General features: G+C 51.1%; 2 protein-coding genes and 1 long non-coding RNA gene across 8 annotated transcripts in view; 1 reads left to right on the top strand and 2 right to left on the bottom strand.

Moving 5' to 3' along the window:
* Window positions 1-5,514: 5,514 nt before the first annotated feature.
* Window positions 5,515-13,870, bottom strand: TMEM214 (transmembrane protein 214). Of its 2 annotated transcripts, none has more exons than XM_020886266.2 (17): window positions 13,680-13,869; window positions 12,482-12,681; window positions 11,766-11,916; window positions 11,344-11,478; window positions 11,018-11,100; window positions 10,495-10,600; window positions 10,316-10,397; window positions 9,920-10,021; window positions 9,405-9,546; window positions 8,885-8,976; window positions 8,554-8,602; window positions 8,257-8,370; window positions 7,888-8,005; window positions 7,284-7,380; window positions 6,899-7,067; window positions 6,623-6,774; window positions 5,515-6,406 (listed from the first exon to the last, which is right to left on the bottom strand). In XM_020886266.2, the coding sequence occupies exons 1-17, from the start codon at window positions 13,822-13,824 to the stop codon at window positions 6,280-6,282; spliced, it is 2,064 nt and encodes a 687-aa protein (XP_020741925.1). In that variant the 5' UTR covers window positions 13,825-13,869; the 3' UTR covers window positions 5,515-6,279. The 2 variants fall into 2 exon arrangements, with proteins under 2 accessions (XP_020741925.1, XP_020741926.1); XM_020886267.2 differs by having other exon boundaries at window positions 6,318-6,406; window positions 6,623-6,697; window positions 13,680-13,870.
* Window positions 13,871-13,882: 12 nt separating this feature from the next.
* On the top strand, window positions 13,883-21,655 carry LOC110132777 (uncharacterized). 4 transcript variants are annotated; one of them, XR_002312584.2, is made up of 4 exons: window positions 13,883-14,901; window positions 15,711-15,755; window positions 17,271-17,454; window positions 17,646-21,655. It is a non-coding gene; the product is annotated as an uncharacterized lncRNA (long non-coding RNA). The 4 variants fall into 4 exon arrangements; XR_011482027.1 differs by having other exon boundaries at window positions 13,883-15,755; XR_011482028.1 differs by having other exon boundaries at window positions 15,711-17,454.
* Window positions 18,638-24,267, bottom strand: part of MAPRE3 (microtubule associated protein RP/EB family member 3) — a 56,516-nt gene continuing 50,886 nt past the window's right edge. Inside the window, exons 2-7 of one of the 2 annotated variants that reach the window (XM_020886317.2) lie at window positions 23,452-23,579; window positions 22,300-22,445; window positions 21,532-21,688; window positions 20,062-20,216; window positions 19,793-19,945; window positions 18,638-19,555 (exon numbers count right to left, since the gene is read on the bottom strand). In XM_020886317.2, coding sequence (XP_020741976.1) covers window positions 19,487-19,555; window positions 19,793-19,945; window positions 20,062-20,216; window positions 21,532-21,688; window positions 22,300-22,445; window positions 23,452-23,572 — 801 coding nt within the window. In that variant the 5' untranslated portion in view covers window positions 23,573-23,579 and the 3' untranslated portion in view covers window positions 18,638-19,486. Of the gene's footprint in view, window positions 19,556-19,792; window positions 19,946-20,061; window positions 20,217-21,486; window positions 21,689-22,299; window positions 22,446-23,451; window positions 23,580-24,267 lie in introns of both variants that reach the window. The other variant, XM_020886313.2, reaches the window with a different exon arrangement.

The raw sequence follows: 24,267 nt of genomic DNA on the forward strand, positions 1-24,267 counted from the left end.
AGCACCTTCACAGCATCATCTTTTAGGATTTGAAATAGCTCAACTAGAATTCTATCACCTCCACTAGCTTTGTTCCTAGTGATGCTTCCTAAGGCCCACTTGACTTCACATTCCAGGATGTCTGGCTCTAGGTGAGTAATCACACCATTGTGATTATCTGGCTCATGAAGATCTTTTTTGTACAGTTCTTCTGGGTATTCTTGCCACCTCTTCTTAATATCTTCTGCTTCTGTTATGTCCCTACCATTTCTGTCCTTTACTGAGCCCATCTTTGCATAAAACGTTCTCTTGGTATCTCTAATTTTCTTGAAGAGATCTCTAGTCTTTCCCATTCTGTTGTTTTCCTCTATTTCTTTGCATTGATTGCTGAGGAAGGCTTTCTTATCTCTCCTTGCTATTCTTTGGAACTCTGCATTCAAGTGGGTATATCTTTCCTTTTCCCCTTTGCTTTTCACTTCCCTTCTTTTCACAGCTATTTGTAAGGCCTCCTCAGACAGCCATTTTGCTTTTTTACATTTCTTTTTCTTGGGGATGGTCTTGATTCCTGTCTCCTGTACAATGTCACGAACCTCCATCCATAGTTCATCAGGCACTCCATCAGATCTAGTCCCTTAAATCTATTTCTCACTTCCACTGTATAGTCATAAGGGATTTGATATAGGTCATACCTGAATGGTCTAGTGGTTTTCCCTACTTTCTTCAGTTTAAGTCTGAATTTGGCAATAAGGAGTTCATGATCTGAGCCACAGTCAGCACCTGATCTTGTTTTTGCTGACTGTATAAAGCTTCTGCATCTTTGGCTGCCAAGAATATAATCAATCTGATTCTGGTGTCGACCATCTGGTGATGTCCATGTGTAGAGTCTTCTCTTGTGTTGTTGGAAGAGGGTGTTTGCTATGACAAGTGTGTTCTCTTGGAAAAACTCTATGAGCCTTTGCCCTGCTTCATTCTGTACTCCAAGGCCAAATTTGCCTGTTATTCCAGATGTTTCTTGACTTCCTTTTTTTTTCCCATTTATTTTCATTAGTTAGAGGTTAATTACTTTACATATTGTAGTGGTTTTTGCCATACATTGACATGAATCAGCCATAGATTTACATGTATTCCCCATCCCGATCCCCCCTCCCACCTCCCTCCCCTTGACTTCCTACTTTTGCATTCCAGTCCCCTGTAAGGAGAAAGATGGAGAAGGAAATGGCAACTCACTCCAGTATTCTTGCCTGGAAAATCCCATAGACGGAGGAGCCTTGTAGGCTACAGTCCATGGGGTCGCAAAGAGTCTGACACGACTGAGCAGCTTCACTTTCACTTTCTTTTTTTCATAAGGAAAAGGACATCTTTTTTGGGTGTTAATTCTAGAAGGTCTTGTAGGTTTTCATAGAACTGTTCATCCTCAGCTTCTTCAGCGTTACTGGTCTGGGCATAGACTTGGATTACCATGATACTGAATGGTTTGAAATCCGAGGTTTGTGTTGTTACCAAACACACACCGGGATGCCTGTGGGCATCCACAAAACAGGTTAACATCTTCCCATTGATTTAACTTCATTCTGCTGCTGCAAACGCTACCTACCATTGTGTCAGAGAACATTAGCTCGGGGTGGTTTTCTTGGAGAGGTGTTTACCACGCTCTCTTTCTTGCGGGAAGGTAGGGTCGGAAAGCAGAATGTGTTTAATTATGTTGTTTAGGGCTTTTGCTTTTGAGCAAAATTCACATAACATATAACTAACTATTTTAAAGTATGAACAATTCAGTGATGTTTAGTACATTCATAGTGTTGTGCAACATAGGTTGTTCAGCCTCTCTCTGGTTGAAAAACTTTTTTTCTCACTCTGGAAGAACACCCGTTAACCCTGAAAGTAAGTACTCCCGTCCGCATTTCACCCAACCCCTGGCAACGACTAATTGGCTTTCTGTCTCCACAGATTTACCTTATTCTGGAGATCTCACATAAAACAATAAAATATGTGACCTTTCGTGCTTGATTTCTTTCACTCATGTTTTGAGTGTCCATTCTTCTGTTTATGTCTTTTCCCACCTTTTGGCTTTTATGAATCATAGTGCTACAAACATTTGTGTACAAGTTTCTGTGTGGATGTATGTTTTCATTTGTCTTGGGAACACTCAGGAATGGAACTGCTGAGTTTTATGCTATTTGTATGTTTAACTCTTTGAGGAACTGCCAAACTGTTTTCCACAACTGTTTAACAATTTTACATTCCCACCACCAATGTAAGAGGGTGCCAATTTCACCACATCCTTGTCAACAATTATTTTCTGTATTTTTTATTGTAGCCCATGTTTCAATAAGTTGAGCTCAATTAATAATAAGCAATTTTCTGTCATTAAAGTTTTTTAAATCACCCTTTGACTAGCCATTTCTCATCTGCTTTTTACTAAAATTTATTGAAATATTCATCTTATTGTTGGACAGTTTATATCCAAAATTTTCATGATTAATACTGCTACAATAAATGTTGTTATATGTAAATCTTTGTTCACATTTCTATTTACTTCTCTATCTTCTAGAATATATTTGTAGGAGTGAAACTACTTGGTAAAGTAATATTAAACTTTATAGGCTTTTGACAAGTGTTACTAAATTACTTCCTAGAAACATTATACCAGTTTCTATCATAGCATTCACTGAGTAAATCACTTAAAAAAATTTTTTTGTCAACATGATAGGCAAAAATAAGTGGTATCTTATTTTAAATTTGCATCTCTTTGGCAGTGAAATGGACTTTTCCTCCCAAGTCTATTGTTCATTTGCATTTCTTTTATGAAGTATCTTTCATCCATATTTTTATTGTTGCTTAGTGCTTTTCTTACTGATTTGTAATTGGATTCAATAATTCATAATGTGAATTCATAATTCAATAATGTGTTTATTATAAGCTCAATAAGGCATCAGAGGCTTTGACCAGCCTACCAATCAGACCATTCCCTCCAACAACAGCAGAATACATATTCTTCTCAAGAGTATATGGAATATTCTCTAGGATAGCCCACATATTAGGTAATGTCTTAATAAATTTAAAAAGATTTAAATCATACAAAGTATCATTAAGGTAAACTACAGACTTCAGGTGATAGTGTTAGGTGATACTGATGTGTCAGTATAGGTTCACTGATGTTGACAGTGGGGGAAACTGAAGTGCAGGGGCAACGATATGGTGCTTTTTGCTGAATTTTGATGTGAACTTAAAACTGCTGTAAAAAAATTATTAAAAATTAATAACTTGTGTACTAAAATAGTAAAAATATTATACTGAGGCATATCCAACATTTCTCAACTCCTAATTCTAATAGGTAAAATATTCAATAGGTATTTGCTCATACACTGAATGGTGAAAATTCTTTCTTATACCTCAGGTCTGGGCAATGAAACCACTGGTTAAGAATGGAACACCAGATAGAGAAAAGCAAGGTCCTTTGTACCCTCAAGTCCTTTTGGGAGCAGAACCAGGAAGGCAACTAACAATGAGAATTCATCACTTTTAAGTGTTCACTTAAATCCAAACTCCTTCAGGAGAGATAAGACATATTAAAATGCTCAGAGGTCATCCAACCATTGAAATATCTGTATAATTGACAACTGGGTCACTCTGGAATAAGGTGGAGCAGGTATGCCTGTCTCTGTGGGAAATGCTCCATTCTGAGAATGATGGCATTTGGGAACAGGCTGGCAACGCTACAGGCATGAGTCCAGCAACATTATCTATCCATATTAAGACAGGCTCCCCCTCCACCCACCCTGCTCTAAAGCTGAAGCTGTAGACAGGATTCAAGCAGCCAAAGGAAACCAAAAATATGCATTGAGACTCAAAAAAATGGAGAGAAGTGTTGAGATATAATATGCAAGTCCGTACAAAAACTAGTAACTAAAGCTAGTAAGAGATAATACTCAAACTACCCTTCAGTTACATGATGTGTTATCTGTAGAACTCCAGCTGTGTGTGAAAAGTAGTGTCTAGAAGTGACCTTCAAGATGTCAGTCGACTTCCAGTAACACCAGTCGTGTGACGCCCGCCTGTCAGCGTCAGTGTGCTCCACCAGTCTATACTGGTTCAGCTAACTGGCTCAGCTTGGATTCCTGTAGAGTTGTGCTAAAGTGAAATATCTACATGTCTGATCTAGCTTTCATGGATAGCAGGTGCAGTGGGTAGAGGAAACATTCTGACCATTCCAGTATCAGGTATCTATCAAATAATGCCGCTTGAGGTGTCAGTAGTGTCCCTGTGAGAGGCTGTGGAGACCCCAGTTAAGCTGAGTTAAAGAAAAATGTTGCATCCCAGGATTACATGTTAGAAATTAGATGAACCCATTAAGGTAGTAGTATACGTTAGAAACCAAGGAAGCACTTGTAAGTGGGATTCTGAGTCGCTGGATCGCAAGTCCAGTCCGGCAGCCTTGGTTGGGCTTGATGTCATTGTAGGGCAGTGTCACCATTTTACTGGCCCTGCACTGGTGCCAACCCAAGCTCATACCAGCTCATTTTCTTCAATTTGCCTTGAATTCAGGCCAGTTACTAGGATTCACTCAAGAATTGAACCCATCTGTAACTGATTTTAGGTAGAGAACTGAAGCAATGGAACATGTCTGGAGACCTGTGGACAGTCATGCTAGCAGGCCTACACTTTGGTCCTTTGTGAGGTGGGGTTTCTTTTTCCTGGGAAAAAATGGTCATGGCTGACTGCTACTACAAAAGCAGGCTTCTGCCCAGTGTGGTAATTTACATCCTAATAAGGAAAGGGAGATGTTACAGTCCTCACGACCTCACTTTGTGTCAAGATTTTGCTATGCTTGCTACTTTATAATCCTGGGGCTGAAAAATGGAGGCAGCACCTCAGGGCTGCCTGTGAAAGGGAAAGTGGCAGCTGGCCATCACCCCTGCTAGTCATCTCAGGTGTTTGTGATAGAAACAGAACTCAGCCCATGGACGCTGAAGTGGGTGGTGCACCTCTAGTACTGTTTATATTCTTTAAACACTCAAGGAAAGAAACTTGAGGTGAGAGCTGAAAATCCCATACAGTTAGCTGACTTATTATAGTCTCAAGTCAAAAATTAGAAGGGACATGGGTGATAAACCCTTGACTCATATGTCTCTTGGAGTTCTGAATCTTTCACTCATTGCCTATAAAATGAACCAATTAATAAATGAAGGTCCTGGCAAGGAAGGAGACATCCTCTGATTGCTGGCCAAGAATTCCTCTAGGACACTCTCCCTGTCTTTTCCAGGCATATAATCCTCAAGCTACCAAGGCAATCTTGGGACATGAATCACAAGGACAAGTGAGACCATAGTGAGTAAGTAGGGTGTCTAGAACGCTTGACAGGCCAAACTTCAGAATGATGGAAGCAGGCTTTTCTTGCCAGAAGCTCAACTGTGGCCAGAGGCTACAACCTTTGGGAGGGCAGGGGGCCAAAGAATGTGCAAGAGCTCACATTTTGTCGTCTTGTCCACAACTGTAGAAATTTCTGTATGAAGAGGCACAGAGGAAAACTAGAAATCAAATCTGTGTCCTTTATTTCCATCAAGTGGGCATACCCACAAACCACATACTGTGTCCTGTCTCAACAGGTTGCTGGATGGTTTCCTGGGCCTGTGGCACATGATGACCTGGGCTGAATACGGAGGTCGAGACCCCCCAGCACTGAAGGGGGACAGAGAGCAAGGGTGAAGGACCATGATGGCAGGGCCAGTAGGAGCCTTGAAGGACCTAGGTTGAACATTTTGAGGTGAGAGGCCTCTCCACCCAGGCCTCCATGTCCACGGACAGCCACACCCAGACTGTGGGGAGAGACAAAGTTGTTGCCGCCCACTGTGGTGCTACATTCTTCTAGATTCTTCTAGAAGTCCCTTTCTTTTTTCTGCTGTGGTTAAGGTCTGGGAGCAGGAATCAATTGTCAGAAGAATGCAGAAGCCATTTGCTGAGTCCACCTTTTCAAGATGAGCTGTTTGAGGCTTCAAGAATGAGACAGAAGGAAGTGGAGAGCAGAGACAAGAGAGGCTACCAGGCCCAAGGACAGAGGCTGGGAGCCATGTGCAGTCGGGCAGAGCAGTGGTCAGTGGAGTCGTGGGTCAGAGGCTGAGATACCTCTGGGCTCGCTGCCACCAAAGCGGAAGAACTGAGGCAGGGGCAGCCCACCACTTGCTGAGGAGACAGAACTCAGGCACCAAGTAACAAAGACGCCCCTGCAGAACTGCTGCTCTCTGCCCCAGCAGTCTCCAATGGTCTGCTCCAGACAGAGCCCAGCGGCCAGGGAGGCAGGGCCTACTGCTGGGATATCATGGCAAGTGCCCAGTCCAAGAAAGCCACTGTGGTGTCCTGTAGGCTGAGCCAGGTCCAGTGGGCAGCCTCACTGAGCTGTGTCTTCACGCAGTCCCAAGTCACCTCGCCTCTGGGAGGAAAGCAGACATTTTGGGGGTTGGGAAGTTGTGATGTGCAGCTGTGTCAAGTCAAAGAGCTGTAGCTCAGACTCACAACACGGATCTCAAAGTGCCCAAGGGATGTGCAGGGGGCAGGACAGAGCGAGAAAACCGAAAGGGGAGTTTTGTCCCTGGAGAAAGGGCCTGGGGCCACGGCCTCCTACTGGGGCCCTGGGGTAGGGCCTCACCTGCATGCCTCGTGGCAGTGCTCTTGGATCTGGGCCAGGGCCTCAAGCAGCATGTGCCACGTGGGCAGCAGGATGCTGTGGTAAAGAAACAGGAGCAGCTCCCTCAGAGAACGGAGCAGCTGGTTCAGGGCGTCAGGGAGCTGGGTCTGTAGCTGGACCGTGAAGAATGGACGTGTCAGAACGACAGGGAAGGCAGTCCACGTGGGGCTGCACCTTCCCAAGAACACAGCCATCCAGCGAGACCAGCCTTCTCTGACCTCCCTGTCTCTGGCTTACCCTCTGCAAGAGGCTGATGAGGCTGTCACCAAACCAGGCAAGGTGTGAGGCACAGTGGGCAGAAAGGAAGCCGATGGTGGCATTGGTGTGGGCCCAGGCCAGCTGCAAGCCAGGCCTCACCACGGTCAGCAGGTGGGAGCCCCAGGCTGGCAATGTCTCCTCCAGCCAGCTGTAGGGGAGACACAGGGGAGGAAGAAGGTATCTTGAGTCTCCCAAGCAGGTTGGCCTAAGAACAGCTGGGGCAAGGGAGGCCTTGGGAAAGGAAAACCACAGCGGCTTCCCATTGATTGTCAATGCCATCACCACCCTGAACAGGCAAGCCCTCTCACTCCCACGCCTTTCTCTCCCCACTAGGTCCCCCCACCCCCACCCCTGGAGTTCTCACCTGTAGCCCTGCAGGCTGTAGGAGTAGATCTTGGTGCATGCCTGTTGGCCAGCAGGCAAGACACCAGATGACTGAAGCAGCCGGCCAGAAAGGGAGGCTGCGGAGAGGGGGCCTCAGGTGAGTGGGGAGGTGAGCGGGGCAGGGACCGGGGAGGCAGGCACTACAGGCCCCAGAGCAGGCCTAGTGAGGGATGGGGCAGAACTGGACATGCTCACAGGGTCACAGAGCCGGCTTCAGTCTGCTCTGGAGCACGTGTGGAGGGAGGGATGCAGGCCAGGGGAGCAAGAAGGGCGCAGCCAGGTGGAACCGTGGACTTGGGCATCAGGAAACCTCGGGTTTGAGGGTCAGCCTTTCTACTTCCTAGCTGTGATCTTATGCTAACTGGTAAATCTTTCTGAGCCTCAATTTCCTCAGAAATTAAAGACAAGATAACACTAGTCAAATGAGACCATGAATATGTAAGCATTTCTATAATGCAAAGCACAGATACATCTGTCAGAAAATGTGTTCTGGAATGTGTGTGGGGGTGGGGAGTGGTACGTCCAGCTCCGTGTCCCCAGAAAAAGCCCCTGGCCATCTCCTTTGCCAGCCAATTCCTGCTTACCCTGGAAAGAGCTGTGTGACCGGAAGTCATGGCACAGGAAACCTACAGCAAAGACCAGCACCAACAGGAGTAGCCGTGCCCAGGGCAGCCGGAAGCCCCGAGCCTGCTGCAATAGACTCTAGAAGGAGAAGGGGCAGGGAGCAGTGGTCAGAAGGGAAAGGGGCTGGCTCTGGCCTCCTAAGGCAGGCCTCAAGCTAGGCCTTCCACAGAGAGGATCCAGCCCTCACACTACTCCAGAGGTGGTGGGGGCTCCAGCGGCAGGTGGGACAGGAATGTTATACAGGTCCAACTCAGGGTGTGCAGAGACTGCGAGGAAAACAGTGTGTGGATGGTGGTGGGAGGCAAGGGCAGTGGGCTGGGCACTGGCACCTTGCAGGCCGAGTCACAGGTGACGACATCCTGACTGCTACCGCTGCCCTTCCTCAGCAGATCCTGGTTGGTAAGCTTGAAGGACTGAATGGTTTCTTGCAATGACTTCTGTGTCTGCAGAGTAAGAAAAGTCTAGGCTGAGAACATTAAGATTTAGCCCAAGAGGGAACCCTGAGCCTCCATTCTGCTTCACATTCCACACCAGAAGTGCTAATGGAGCGCCTTCCCAGAAAGTGGGGCCAGTGGCGGAGGGTACGAACCCAGAACTCAGCCTGCCATGTCTCCCCAGCTCCTCACCTTCTTGGGAATCCGCTCCCAGGACCTGAGCAGGTGCTCCAGCAGCAGGCTGTGAGGAAAGCACAATCCTTTCCCATCAGGAGGCCTACCTGGCCCCTCCCATCGTCCCTGGGCCCCAGCTCCTTCAGGCTGAAAGACCCTCCATGCCCCGTCCCCCACCCTCACAGAGGAACAGCTTCCTGGAAGCCTCCCTGCAAAGCTCCCACAGGTATGAGCCTGAACAACAGTGACAAACATCCCCCTTCTGCTTTCGGACAGGACACATCATGAAGAGTGAATTAAGGTTTCTCTGTGTAAATTGGAGGCAGGTGACCCCCACCCCCCAACCTGCCTGGACTGTGACAGGTGCTTGGGATAGAGCTGCCGCCAGACACTGGTGCTGAGCGGGTCCACCATCAGGCACTCAGTCAGGCTTCTCAGGAGCTGCACAGGAGATAGAAGGGAGAGACCGCTGGGCCCCGGGCTATGGTGGGGAGTGCTAAGAGTTAACTCCCCCTCCTAGTTAGTGCCAAGTGGGGCCCCCCAGGCAGCACTCCACCCTGAAGGGCAGAGAAATTGTGCCCATACCCTCAAAATCTCCAAGAGGCTGTAAAGGGGAGGAAGGGGCTCCTGAGATCAAAATTCACTTGTCTGCAAGGGACCATGAGAGACTGGTCAGATCTGAACAGGCTGCCTTTTCAGTGCCATTCTTCTGAGGGTGAAGCATAAGGGAGCCAGCAGTGGGCTACTGGGACCAAGCTGGGGAGGGGGCGGAAAGGGGAGAAAACAGGCTCCCAGTGGCAGAGCCTGTCAGCAGAGAGGGACCTCCCAACAGACCCCAGAAAGAAAGGCACCTTCCACCAGTTCCTCACCTCTCTCTTCATCTCCGGAGGGCAGCTAGGGGTGGCTCTGGACAGGAAGGAGGGGAAGTAGGTATGTAGCGTGGATTCCGGCTTTGCCCCAAATGCCAGCACCTTTAGTCGTGGGTACAGCTGGCACAGCTGCTCCTGCAGGCTGTGGAGGGGGTTGAGAGGAGAGCTGAGCATAGACTCTAACTGGCTTTGTGTGCTGTGTCACTTGTATCTGCTGCAAAGTTCACACCCTGCCCAAGCTGGTGGTCATAAAGGGCCTTGTAATGGTTCTGCATTTTCTAGACTCAGAGACTTCTTGGAAAATCTGCTCAGAGTCATGGGTCCCCTGCCCAGAAAATGCCCACAGGCCAATCACCGTTGAGGGCCCATGTAATTCTTTCAGGGGTTCGATGATCCCGTGAACGTGAGGGTTGATAATCTTCGACTGAGGGTGGTGGGAGGTGAAGGGACAGATATAGTGTCCTAACCCTCTGCTGGGGTCCTTCACAGCAGGTTGTGTCCCGGGACAGTCCTACCTGGAAGTCAAGGAGTTGTTGGGCATATAGGCAAAGTCCAGAAGTGGGAAGAGGTCCTTGGGGCCAATCATGCCAAAGCCCTTGGTGAGGTTGGGGTGCATCCTGTTGGGGAGGAAAGAAACAGGCTTGTTGGGGAACACCTGCCCTGGCTACAGTCCCAGCTAAGAACATCTAAGAAAAAGGGCATAAACTCCACTCCATTCCACCCCCCAACCCCCCGCCCCACTTCCTGGCTCCCTTCCTTTCCTTCTTCACCACCACTTTCTGACTTGGGAGGAACTGGTCCTGATGCTCCTTCACATCTATGAAACCAGGATCACAGCATCCCATTTTGTTTGAAATAGCTACCTAAAAACACCCCGGGCCTGCTGCTTCCCTTCACCCCCTATTACTCACAGAAGCAGCCGGTCCAGGTATGCAATGGCGAAGGGAGACAGAGACTTGATGCCCAGCACAGGTAGCATAATCCCCAGCCACACTGTGGAGACAAAGGTCAGGAAGGTAGCCTCAAGCCTGGACCCACTGGGGACATTAAAGAGGAACTTCCAGCTCCAAAACCTCTTTCTTTCTTTTACCTCTCAGTCCCTCAGTGAGGTTGGTAAAACCTGCTTGACCCAGGGCCCACATGATGGTCAGACACTTGGCTGGTCGGCTCTGGTGGGACCTCAGCAGTTCCAGGAACTGGAGAGACCAGTGAGGGAGGCAGGTTGGGAAAGGGCAAAGCACCAGGAGCACCCCCAAAGCCAAGGAGTAAGACAGAATTCAACTGGGAGAGGACAAGGGAGCAGTGTGGTAGTGTGGTGAAGTGACTCAGAGCACAGGCTCTGGCACCAGGCTCTGGTCTTCACTCACACTTATCACGTACTAGTTGACCAACTCTACAAAGTAACGGTGACCCCCTCTGTGGCTCAATCTTCTCATCTACGAAATGGGAATAGCAGCACCTACCTCATATATATACATAGTGCTAACGGCGTTAGCTACTACTACTTGTCTTACAAGACCTCCCGCATCCCTTAATTGGGTTCAACAGAGTCGATTCTGCTCAGTCTCCCCAGTCCTGGCCTCCCGATGGCCCCATCACAACCCTGAGCTCACCTTGCTTAGGTTCGTGGTGACAATCTTGGGCTTGTCTTGCAGAATGGCCTGGATACAGATGCGGTAACCATGCAGTGACTCCCCTGGAGATACACATTCTCAGACCCACATGTACTAATCAGCACCCCAAACCTGTAATCTCCCTTTCAACAGCTGAGAGCCCAGAACCCAGGCCCAGGGAATCCTAGCATCCGCCTTCTTTTCCAAGAGTGCTGGAATTAGCATGTTCCTCTGCTAAAACAGAACCTCTTCAGTTACTCTAGAAGCAGGAAAGGGGGATAGGTTCCCAAGATGGGACTGGCCTAATTCTCACGGGACCCTCTCACCTGGAGTCTTATCCAGTTCTTGTAGCATGGTGAATAGACAGTGGTCAAAAAAGAGCTCCAGGGATCCTGCAGCCTTTGCCAGTAGCCCTCGGATGATGCCACGCAGCTCCCGGCTCACCAGGCTGTAGGGATAATCTGGGGTCGATAGGCCTCACATAAGAGCTAGCACCAGAAGCCTCTGCTAGCTCTGAGGCCTCTGCTTTGCTTCCTGAGAACTGTAAGTGAAGGCAGAGGTCACTGCACTGTGGCTGGCATCCCCCCTATTTCAATGAGGCCCAGAAACTTTGAAGCCATGCTAATCTGAGGACAGCTCAAATCACCCAAGTAAGTCAGGGCAGTGGGGGGCATGGGGCTCAGTTACTAAGTAATGCACTTACATACAGCCCTTTCAGAATTTTCTTCAACTCGTCTGGAGAACTAACCGTGAGGATGCTGGCTAAGTGTGGGTTCACTTGGAGGTACTTGGAGCTTGTAGTTGAGATAGCTGGCCAGGTCCTTCAACCACACGGATGGGTTCCCAGAGAACACGCTCTGGCTCTTGTCCAGTTCCTTCTGCAGAGCTGCCAGGTCCAGCTGCCAGGAACATAGGTCCCTCATGGTGAGTTGTGGGTGTAGAGTAATGGGGAAGAAGTGGGGAAATAGTTGAACTAGGTGGTGGCAGGAAAAACAAAGGGTTTCTGCTTTTCGATGCAAGTATGTGGAATGCCATACTTTTGCTGCATCCAGATCTTCAGGAACTAGAGAACAAGACAGTTGTAACTGCTGATCTCAAGAACTAATACTCTTGGGCCCCTCACTTGTTCAAGGGGTAAAAGAGAAGACAAGATGGAAAGTGAAAGATCACTCCTTCCTTGGCGGGAGGAACCACAAGCAATTTTTCTAAACCCTCTGTGTATCTCTGGATTTTCAAGGTTTTCCTCTCACTAATCTATGGTTCTCTATAAACTCATTCCCTCTCTATCCTAAGTGCAGACACTGCATCCCTTTGGGTTTCCATCCTTTCCTGAAGGCCTCCTCTCAGTCAGCAGTGTCCCTCATCCCACAGGTCCCTCAGCAGCCCGTCCCTGTCCCACTTCTTTCATCCTCTCTACTCCTCGGGTCCTCATTCTTCCCCTGCCTAAAGTCTCGGCACACTCACAGCTTTCAGTGCCTCCTCCAGGCTGCGAAAGCGGCCCTGCTTCTGGTTCTGGTTGGTGAGGGTCGCCACCTTCTTAGCCTGCTTCTTGTTCCCCGGTTTCTTAGGTTCCACAGCAGGAGGTGGAACCTGCTCCTTATTCTGCCGCTTCATGATTTTCTCAAAGCCCCGCTCATACAGGGTGCTTGTCGTCTGGATTGGAGCTGGGGTAATGACAGGCAGAGAAAGGGGGGCAGCCCTGAATCAGGAGGGCCTCACAGAAATAGTGGTCCCTCCCCACACACTGGCACTTAATTAATCAGGGAGGAGCCTGCCTCAAAGCCCTTTCTTGCATCCTACTTAAGGAGCCCTCCTGGTGGCTTCTTTCAGCTACCACAACTCTTGAGTTCATGGGCTTTTTCAGAGACGAGCCATTTCTTTATTAGGAAATCAAGAGTATGGGAAAATTGGGTGAGTGGGTGGTGTCCAACAAAGAGGGCTGGCTTCTTTGTTGAGTGGCTACCAGTCTGGGAGATCAAGGTTTTCCCATCTTGGTTCTACCCCAGTTCCTCTTGGTTCTGATGTGACAACTCTATAATCAACAAGTGGCAAGCTTTCTCTGCTCCTCCAGGAGGCTTTGAGGAAACAGGCACCGCTTGGAATAACACTTGATGGGTGTGGAGATGTGTGTGGTGGATCATTTTCTCCCACTGCCGGGCCTCATGAGCTTCCCGGCCCCCATGCCCACCCCATACATGCTGGTTACTTAAGGCGGGGGCCCAGTGTATGATGAACCAGACTGCCCCTCCGCAGCTCTCGGACACCTGCCCGGCGAGGCCAGGCTATAGGGCCCGGGAACAGCTGGCAGGTAGTGTGTGCAGTCTGCTGAGCGTCCGAAGACCGGAATCCCGGTCCCCTCTAACAAGTGATCTTGGGGAAGGCGTCTAACTTCGCTGGGCCTCACTTTACTCATGTGAATGGCCAGGACGGCAACCTCCCTCGCGCTGTCTACCTCTTGTGAGGGTCAAGAGAAACGCCAGGGGAGCGCCGGCTGAACTGGAAGGTACCGATCGGCAGGAGAGCTCGCGACTCCAGGAGCCCAGGGGTGTTTGGACCCTCTGGGCCCCGGTAGCTGCTCGCTATCACACCGGGTGGGGAGGTGGGGGGCAGACCCGGGGCCGGGCGAGGGCTACAGGGGGCGGCGGGCCGGGTGGGTACTCACGGGTCAGGTCGTACTTCCACACTCCATTCGCCTCCCCGAGCGCCCGGCGGTCCCCTCCGCCGCCTTTACCACTGCCGCCGGCCCCAGGCCGCCGCCCCTTCTTCACCACCTCCCAGTGCCCACCACCCGCCGTCTTGGCCGCCATGACTCCGACCCTCCCGCCACGGCCGCCTCCCCGAGCTTTCCGGTCCGGTGCGGACGCGCCGCGCTCTGCCACGTCTCCTCGCAGGGCCTCGCGGCGCGTGACGCCACCCGCAAGGCAGCTTGGGACTTGTAGTCTTTGATGTTTGCCGGGTTCTTCCACGCTGGGGTTCGGCGCGGCGTCAGGAGCCTTTCTCAGCCAACAAAACAAAACAAAACCAGCCAAGCAAAAGATGTTGAGGTGAGAGGCTACTGCTTTCGGACAACTTTTATTGAGCCAACCAGTCCATCCTAAAGATCAGTCCTGGGTGTTCATTGGAAGGACTGATGCTGAAGCTGGAACTTCCAATAGTTTGGCCACCTGATGCAAAGAGCTGACTCATTGGAAAAGACCCTGATGCTGGGAAAGATTGAGGGCATGAGGAGACGGGGACGACAAGAGGATGAGATGGTTGGATGGCATCACCGACTCAATGGACATGAGTTTGGGTGAACTCCGGGAGTTGGTGATGGACAGGGGGGCCTGGCGTGCTGCGGTTCATGGGGTCGCAAAGAGTCGGACTCGACTGAGCGACTGAATTGAACTGAACGTGGAAGTATTGGGTGACTTGGTAAAAATTTAACTGTTTCTGGTTTTCTTTCCGTTCTAGCTGTGCAAGAAGGACGGAATGAAAATAACAATTCTCAGCTCCTGGGAGAGTTTGTAGATAAAATGCTCCCTTCCTTCCAGGAAAGTGCTAGTTTTTCTGTTGCTAATGATTAAACTTTGAGTTTAACGAGCTATAAAAAAAAAAAAAAAAAAAAAAAGCTATTGTGAAGGAACTAGGAAGGGTGATGGAGCTTGAGGATTCCCGCCTTGAGGCAGTGTTTGGGGTGGGGTGGGGCAGGAAGTGGAGAGCTGAGAGTCCTTCCAAAGGAGGCAGAGAAAAGTCTGTGGCCCTGGGACAGCCAGCGCTGCGTTTCCCCTTGCAGGCAAGTGGGAAAGAAAAGGCTCTGACTCCCTCCGCAGAAGTCAAGCCCAAGTCCCAGGTGTGGCAGGGAAGCGATCAAGAATGGAAGACCTGAGGAACCACTTAAGCAGGTGACCTGCTCAGACATCCCCTCTCTCTGGAGGTCCCTCGGGCCATGCTTGTTGTATCGTTTGAGACCTCAAAACTGGAAGCATCCCGGCAGGGGAGTATGAGTGAAGGTGAACTAGAAGTGATTTATCATGGCTAAGGAAATGTGCTATTTCATATGCCCTGCCATACCAATTTTTTTCAGTCCTATTCGACTTCATGTGACCCTATGGACTGTAACCTGCCAGGTTCCTCTGTCCATGGGATTCTCCAGGCAAGAATACTGGAGTGAATTGCCCTCCTCCAGGAGATCTTCCCAACCCAGGGATCAAACCTGCATCTCTTAAGTCTCCTGCATTGACAGGATGGTTCTTTTTACCACTGTACCACATGGGAAGCTCACTATTTCATGCACACTCCCACATTTGACTATGAGATTCATACCTGCCATACTGAGGAACAGGCCAGGCAAGCCTTTATAGTAAGAACTAGAGTTCAACTTCCCACAGGATGAATAGTTTAGGGAGTGATGAATTCCTTTAGGAAGGAGATTAGAGAAGGCTCCCTAAAGGAGATGACACTGGAAATGTGTCCTGAGGAATGGGCAAATAGTCATTGGTTGGGGATTAGGGCAAGTGGAGAGAACAGGCCGGATGTGTGAACTTGTATAAGCAAAGGCCTACAAAGGTGGGACACAGCGGGGCAAGTCTGGGAGACTGGAAGTAGTTCAATGTGACAGTGCTTCGTGGATTTTGGAAGTTTTGTGGTTGGAAAGGGACCTGAGCCCATATACCAAGGTCTTTGCCTGTTAAATTTTGACTTCATCCTGCAGATCGTGGGAAGCCAGTAGGAAAATGGCATACCTACTTTTGGAAAGGTAAGTGGGGACAGGCAAAGGATGGGGTGGGCTGGAGGCAGAAAGTAGGAGATAACCACCTCTTGCTGCTTCCTTCTGCCTGCCCTCCAGCCCCTGCAGGCCTGACCATCGCTGACTTTGCCTCAGGTCAAAGGGTCTGAAATGAAGTGCTTTTGCCCAGGACTATGTTTGAGATGATCATTAATACATTTTTTTTTCACATAATTGGTTTAGCTCTCCTCAGACACTGTCTTCTCTTTGTTCTACCTCTTCTGTGTTACATGTATGGTCACAAAAGCGACACTGATTTTGAAAGAGAAACAGAAAGGGCTTTCCATAGAGGCAAAGAAGGGGGTGTTCCATGGTAGAAATATAGAGAAGGGTGGGGAAGGGCTTTATTTCCTTAGAATAGTCCAGCAGGTCATCTATTGTACCTTGGCACCTAGGGGATAGAAGTCATTCACTTACTTATCCAGTAGCATTTCCTAAGCCCTTTCTCTACCTAATAAGCACTTAGCACAGTGGTAGGTGGGAGCTAGAGGACACACCTCAATTGCTTGAGAGGAACTCGAGAAACCTGTGTGGGAGACAGACGAAGCAGAAATTTGTAATTCACCGTCTTAAATGTTCCAGAGTTTGGGGAGGAGGCAGTGGCTTTACATCCTTGACTCTAGGTCTTCAAAGAGCAACCTTAGACACTAGCCATGAAGGGTGGGCTTGGGCAGGTACCCATGGGGAAAGAGGGAAGAATCAAAAGACTGGGTCAAGTTTGGGATGGACATGTACACACTGCTATATTTAAAATGGATAACCAACAAGAAGCTGCTGTATAGCACATGGAACTCTGCTCAATGTTATGTGGCAGCCTGAATGGGAGGAGAGTTTGGGGGAGAATGGATACATGTATATGTATGGCTGAGTTTCTTCAGTGTTCACCTGAAACTATCACAACATTGTTAATTGGCTATACCCCAATACAAAATTTTAAAAAGTTAAAAAAGACTGGGTCAAAGAGGATGGGTGGGTGTCTGGTGTGGGGACAAGAACAGTGAGCTCACTGAAGCAGGTTGACCTACTGTATTGGTTTCCTATTGCTGCTATAAAAAATCGCCACAAACTTAATGGCTTAACACAACACAAACTTCTTGTCTCATAGCTCTAGAAGGCGAAAGTCTGTCAGGGTCTCACTGGGGTAAAATATATATGGTATCTATAGGGCAGTGGTCCCTTCTGGAGACTCTAGGAGAGAACCTGTTTCCTTACCTCTCCCAGCCTCTGGAGGCTGACCAAATTCCTTCGCTCATATCTCCCTTCCATCGTCAAAGCCAGCAGTGATGGGTCAAGTCCTCCTCATATTGCATCACTCTGATCTCTTGCCCCGCCCATCCCAATTTTATGGACTCTTGGCAATTAAACTGGACCCATCTGGATAATCCAGGATACCCTCTTTATTTTAAAATCAGCAGATTAGTGATTTAATTCCATCTGCATGTTAATTCCCCTTTGCCATGTATTAATAACCTAACATATCCACAGGTTCTGGGGATTATAATGTGGACATCTTTGGAGGGAAGCATTATTCTGCCCACCACACCCACTTAACCATCAGGGTGAGGTCCCAGCCTGAAGATGAACACTGGGCATCACAGAGAAACTACCTTCTCCTTTTACTGTATCTACCTGAAATAGCCTTTAAAATTAGGCAGAAGAATTAAAAATGGTAAGAATTAAAAATCACTAAGATAAAATCATAATTTTAATCATAAAGAAATAAAAGCAGGCTAGGAACTTGGAGGAGAAAAACAGGGGAATAAGGAAAATAAATTCAGAAGTCTCTGTATGTGGGAGTGGGAGTCAAATGGAGAAGGTGAAGTGAATGAGGAATGAACAGACATGGTTTGCCTATTTCAGGTTTCTAACTGGAGTCCCTGGAGAAATGCTGGTGGTCTGGCAGGAGGGTCTTGGAGCAGGGCCATGGAAGAAACAACATCCCAGCAGTGTCTTGGGCACACTCAGGATGGTGAAGAACACCTACCAAGGCTGGTCAGAAGCTAGAGGACAGTTCTGGAAGTCACACCTGTGTGGTCTTTGGGGATGAGCACAGAACAGTGAGTCAGGAGGTCTCAATTCTAGCCCAAGTTTTTACCACCTTGAGCAAATCATGTCACATGTAGGTCTCAGTCCTTTCCCCTGTAAACAAGGGGCTGTTCTAAAGGGCAACCAAGGCTCTGTTTAAACGGGCCTGGTACCCACATTCAGCTAAGTGCCCTTGGTCCCTGTTGGACCTTCAGGACACTGGTTATCATGGCTCTTGGCTGGCATGCACCGGGAATGCAGGGCTGTGCAAACATGATATGACAGTTTCCAGCTCCTGGCTCCCTCGAGAGCCTGTTCTGTGGAAGGAACCCCTTGGACACTGCTTTCCTCCTGGGCTTCAGTGCTTAGAGCCCTTGCTCTTTGTAACCCACTCAGCTCCATCATGTGAGCCCTTGTCCCCATATGGATCACTGATGTTGGGTGTGTGGACTTTGACAAGGGTGGCAGACAGTATGCAGTCATACTGGCCCAAAGGGGCAGAAACAAGGCACCTCTCAGCCAGGCCCCCCTGCCACCCCACAGCTGCTTGACTGGGTTGCCCACTCTCACAGCCATGGTCCTGAATTCTGTTCCTCTTCAGGGAGCGGGAGTTCAGGCCTCCGTGCCTTCCCTTAGGGCCCTGGTACCAGCGTTGGGAGATGGGGGCTGGGTCAGAGCTGGGCTCTGAGGCTAAGCCAGTGATGCTTTCTGGGCCTGATGGAGGATGGCAGTGGTGCTGTGCCCCATGGATATCACCTCTGGGGAGGGAGTTGCTCAGAGAAAAGCACTGAGACCCAGGCTGTGACTCAGTTGAGGGAGACATAGTATGGACTTTTACCACACAAGTTTATTTAAATAAAAGTGAACACATATGCAGGCTGGGTGGCCCGAAGGGCTGGGGACAGGGAGGCGGGCAGAGAAAAGGCAGACGTACAGGAGGTCCGGGCAGAGTCTGTGTGGTATGAACCAAGCTGCAGGGGAGTGGCTGGGAGCCTCAGGGCAGTGCCGGGCTGTGGTGCTGGGGGCAGGGGGCCAAGGGTGGGTCAGCCTGGTGCCAGGAGGTTGTTTTCATCCCTCACATGCTCCCCTCCCTCTCCCTGACCACCAGGGCCTTAGATACCCCCTCCTCAGTCCCCCATCCCGCTCCTGACATCAGCCTTTCCCTCAACTACTGGGAAGTCAAAAGACAAAATAAATAAGAATCGGTGAGTTCAGTCACGGCCCTGGCAACGGGGGAAGGGAAGCCAAGCCAGGCACGCTGCCCTGGAGCCCGTGCTGCCAGCCCTGGGAAAAGAACAGGTAAAGTGCAAGGAAAATCCAGTAAGTAAAAATATACCAATGACTTTGTCAAATATACAGCTGCTGGCTGTCAGGGGAGCGGGTGGCTGGCTGGGGCGGGTGGCTGCGGCACCCTGGGGGAGTGTTGGCCGACACAGCATAGAGACAACGGAAATAAATAGGGGTGGGGAGTGGGGAGTGGGCAGGGGTCCCGCCCACTGGGCCTGTGCCTGCTCACCTGCCCCGTCCCCCCAAGCCCTGCTCGCCAGGCTCCCCAATGCCGCGGCACTGACATAAAGCACCGGCCGACTGGCTGTCAGGAAAGGAGTATAATGTGGGGGTGGGAGCGGGGTGGGGAGGCATGGAAGTCTTGCAGTCAGCCAGGGCTGGGGCCGCCCTTAGTACTCGTCCTGGTCTTCCTGTTGGTGTTCCTCAATCTCATCATCCTCAGGGGGTGCAAATCCTTCCTGGAGGGTAGAAGGGAGAGAGATGCTGAGCCAGGCAGGCAGGCCGAACTGCAGACTCCTGCAGGTGGCTTGGAGCCGGCCTGGGTTCCGGCCCCCTGCCGCAGCACATGCTCTGTGGGACCTTGGGCTGGTGCCTTCAGCCGGCTGCCTTCACTGGCCCGTGCTCTCCAAGGCCCCTTCTGGTCTCAGGGTCTGGTGGGAATGGGGGAGGCCCATCAGGTGCCCGGCAGGACTTACCTCGGTGGCGTAGAGGATGCCAATGATGCCCGAGATGACAGGGCTGTTCTCACTTTCGTGTTCCTGGCAGATGAGCTCAATGTCTCGAAGTTTGCTGAAGTAGAAGTCACGTTCCTTCTCCAGTCCATCCACCGTTAGCTTCAAATCCAGTAGCTGCTCGGGTGGGGGAGAAAGTGGTGTTCAAGCAGAGACCCTGGCGTCAGCCTCCCTTCCCGCCCTGATGCCCCAGGGACCTGGCTTTCTCAGCTGCCCATGTGCACCCCACTCACCTGCTGGTTGAGCTCAAGAATCTGGGCATCGGTCTCGTGGCCACCATTTCGGGCTGACGGAGGATTCTTCCGGAGGATACAGGGGGGAGCCACATTGCTCAGCCGGCCGGAGGTCTGCATATTTTTGGGGCCTGTGGGGGATGTCCTCTGTGGAACTGTCCAGAGGAGGAAAGTCAGATGGGGCTGTGTGAACCCACAGCCCACAGACGTGGCACGAGACAGCCTGGTGTAATGGCGGGGCAGGCCCATGCGAAAGGCAGGCACTCTTGCCCTCCCCTCCTCTCCCACTCTACACCTAGGCCTTAAGCCACGGCCACACACGACACCACAGCAGCTGGGCAGCCCTCTGGCAAGCCTGGGAGAGCAGGGATGACAAGCTAAAGAAAGTGTAAGGTGTGGGGAGGGAGGAGAGCTGGACTGAGGGGGAGGGGAGGGGATCTGGGACTGGGAATTTGGGGAGTGGGGCTGGAGGGGGTGAGGGCCCTCTTGTGCTGACAGCTGGGGCCTGAGGAAAAGCAGCGGGCACAGGGCCTCAAGTCTGGCTCTTGCTGGGTCTTTCCTAACAGAAGCCCCAGCCCACAGCCACCCTCCCTGGGGGTGACTTCAGAATCTCCAGATTGCAGGAGACCACAGAAGCCTTCCCCTGCCCCTGTGGGCGGCCTGGGCCTTGGTACGGGCTTGGTGCCCTCTGCTGGGCCTGACTCGGGCGCCCCAGCTCCTCCCCCACACGCCGTCATGCTCTGGCCACTTATTTTCCAGCTAAAGGCAGCTCCCAGGACAGAGCTTCTAATGCAAAGCAAGCAGGAGAGTGGGGGCAGGCCCAGGGGGCGGCAGCGCACACGGAGGAGCCGCTCTGCTATGACGGGTTCAGACGCGGGGGGGCTGCTCCCCTTCCCTGGCCAATCCTCTCCCTGAGGCCCTGTGGCTTTTCTCCCTTCTCTTCTAGAACCCAGACAAAGCCTCATTTCCAGAGATTGTCTCTTGAGGACTTGGGGCTGTGAGATTCTGGAAACGCGGGAAGATTTGGTCCAGCTGGGCAAACTCCCATCCCCGGGGAATCAGGTGGGCAGAGGGCAGGAGGAGTTTTGGTGCCGGCCCCAGGCCCTTGGCCGGGATGACCTGGACACATGAACTGTGCCATGGGCTGCCCCGTCACCTCAAGGTCAGCGAGTTAGCTTGGGCGGCAGGAGGAAGTGGCTCGGGCCTCCCACACCAGCGGCCACCTGGGCTGGCACCAGGGGCTCTCCTCCCACTGCGACTCCCCCTGGTCTAAGTGGGCAGCAGGCGGCGTCATCTGAACTCCGTGATAACAGTCTCCTTTAGGCGGGCGGGGGCCGGGCGGGCCGGTGGCCCGGGGGGCGCTCCTGGCTGTACAGCCCCGCCGGCCCGGCCCCCCACACCCTCTCCCCAGCTCGGGCACGTTACCTGCTGTGCCAATGAGTTTCTTGGATTTGTTGAAGATCTGATCACCTGGGTTAGGAGGTGGTGCTACGTCCTGGCCCTGCCGCGCCAGCAGAGGGTTGTAATCCTTTCCATCATAGTTTGCGTCAAAGAATTTCTTAAACCACTGAATAAACTCAAAATTATCTTGGAATTTTCCTTTCACTAATTTCTCTACAGGAATGATCTGAAATAGACCACAGAAGCAGAGAACTTTAACCTCCGGCTGCTGCACAGCTGCCGTCCTTTGAGGGAGGGCCGCTGCTGTCAGGAAGGCCAGCTCCGGGGCTGCAGTGGCCCCACCTTCTCTGCCCCCCACCCCGCCCCGCCCCGTGCTGACAGAGCCGATGGGGAGGCTCCAGAGCCCCTGGCCTGGGGTCCAGAGACAGCCCTTTCCTCCGGGCACAGGAGGAAGTGCGTGGGGAGACGTCCCTTGGTGCTGCTCCCTGCATGTGGGGTGGGGGTTGCTGGAACCGGGGTCCTGGGTCATCAAGGCAGCGGTGAGCCAAGAGACTTTTCTTGGGCACTACAGAGTAGGAACTTAACAGGAGCAGTACACCGAGAGACTCAAGTGTAGGGTCCAGAGAGGAGGAAGGGATGGGAATGTGGTCAGGTTGGGGTGTCAAATGTTGTGAGGTTTACCACTGAGCCTTGAGCTGGGGGAGCATGCCCCCTGGAGAGGCAGTGGGTGGAGAGTGGCATCAGAGCTGGAAGGACCCCAGTGGCCCCTGCTGCGGGCCATCTTCTTCCCTGGGGTCACAGAGCTCCTTGGGGGCCCCTCAGAGCGCAGGCACCTACTTTGTCAACACCCATCTTCTTGAAAGCTGCTTGCAGCACCTTGAAGTTGTGGATGTATTCGTGCTCTAGCTTGGCCTGGAACTTCACCTTCCTCAAGTGCACACAGCCAGGGAAGAGCATGTCCATGAACTGGCAGTAGGCTGCCCCTGCAGAGAAACATGGGCAGCTTGCTTCCACTTTCCTGGGCCCACTGGGGCTACTCCCCCAAACCTCCCCATCTCCTCTTCTCCTTCTTTGGGGCCAGGGCCAGTCATACTTGCAGAATAGTGAAGTGAAAGTCACTTAGTCATGTCCAACTCTTTGTGACCCTGTGGAGTGCAGCCCACCAAGCTCCTCTGTCCATGGAATTCTCTAGGCAAGAAGACTGGAGTGGGTTGCCATTTCCTTCTCTAATACTTGCAGGATAGGCACAGCCAGAATTCCCAAGAATGGGAGCAATTACTATATAATGATACAATGAGGTACCAGCACCATATCAAACACGGGCTTCCCCTGGTGGTTCAGGGGTTAAGGAATCCGCCTGCAGTGCAAGAGCCGCAGGAGATGCAGGTTTGATCCCTGGGTTGGAAAGATCCCCTGGAAAGAGGGCATGGCAACCCACTCAAGTATTCTTGCCTGGAAAATCCCATGGACAGAGGAGCCTGGCGGGCTACAGTCCACAGTGTTGCGAAGAGTAGGACATGACTGAATCGAGTTAGCATGCATGCACTGTATCAAACACTGCATGTATGACATTCAGTCCTAACAGCAACCCTACTTATACAGCTGATGTCATCTCCATTTATGAACCGGAAAACTGAGACCTAGAGAGGAGTGGTGACTTGCCCAGGGTTGCACTACAGGAAGAGCTGAGACTGGGACCTCCTGAGTAGCTGGGCTGGACCTGGTGCTGGTGACCTCTGGTTCATTGCTTGCCTCTCCTGCAGCCCTGCACTGTACTTCTGCCGCTCTTCGCTTTGGACTTTTTCCATCCCATGGAGGCACCCCCCCCCCCCCCCCCATTTCCTTCCTTTAACTCCAGAACTTTGGCTGGTTGAGGGCTCTGCAGGTCTCCTTAATCTCCTTAATCCTCAATGTCTGCTGAGGCTGTTCTGCCTCCCGCCTTCCCTGCCCTCCCCTCCGCACCCTCCTTCCCCGTTCCCAGCCTCCAACCTGAGCAGAGCTGTTCGATCTTGGTATAGTTGAGGTGCAGGGAGTCATTGACCCACGCAAGCATATCATGGCGACTCAGATTCTCACTGGTCACAGATGTGGAGTACACATTGACGGCCATGCCCTAGCTGCAAAGAAAGAGGAAACGCAAGGTCAGCCCCTGGGGGCCTTGAGCTGTTCTTGGGCCCAAAGGAGAGAAGGGGCTGGAGGGTCCCTGGAAAAATGAGGAGCATCTTCCTCCAGACTAGCAGCTTACCTCCTGGAGAAGGGGTACTTACTCACTCTTGAACATCTGGTGAGTACCTACTATAAGATCTCCTGGAGAAGGGAATGGCAACCCATTCTAGTATTCTTGTGTGGAGAATCCTACAGACAGAGGAGCCTGGCAGGCTATAGCCCATGGGGCCACAGAGTCAGACACGACTGAGCACACACACATACTATACAGGGTGTGTATGTGTGCTCCATTGGGTCTGACTGTCCAAGGAATTTTCCAGGCAAGAATACTGGAGTGAGGTGCCACTCCCTACTCTACGGGATCTTTCGGACCCAGGAATTGAACCTGAGTCTCTGTGTCTCCTGCATTGGCAGGTAGATTCTTTACCACTTTGTTGTTACTCAGTTGCTCAGTTGTGTCCAACTCTTTGCAACCCCATAAGTTCCAATATTTTGGCCACCTGATGCGAAGAGCCGACTCACCAGAAAAGACCCTGATGCTGGGAAAGATTGAGGGCAACAGGAGAAGGGGGCAGCAGAGGATGAGATGGTTAGATAACATCACTGACTCAATGGACATGAACTTGAGCAAACTCTGGG

The sequence above is a fragment of the Odocoileus virginianus genome, chromosome 2 (assembly GCF_023699985.2).
Source record: "Odocoileus virginianus isolate 20LAN1187 ecotype Illinois chromosome 2, Ovbor_1.2, whole genome shotgun sequence".
Taxonomy (NCBI): Eukaryota; Metazoa; Chordata; class Mammalia; order Artiodactyla; family Cervidae; genus Odocoileus; species Odocoileus virginianus.

Bases quoted from the DNA above. Each gene is read 5' to 3' on its own strand.
- TMEM214 (XM_020886266.2), bottom strand. From the start codon at position 13,824: ATGGCGGCCAAGACGGCGGGTGGTGGGCACTGGGAGGTGGTGAAGAAG. The intron at 9,547-9,919 runs GTAGGACTGTCC...CCCCCTCCACAG, and splicing joins AACAACTCCTTGACTTCCAG to CCTGCAGGAGCAGCTGTGCC. The intron at 8,603-8,884 runs GCAGGTTGGGGG...CTTTCCTCACAG, and splicing joins AAGCACCTGTCACAGTCCAG to CCTGCTGCTGGAGCACCTGC.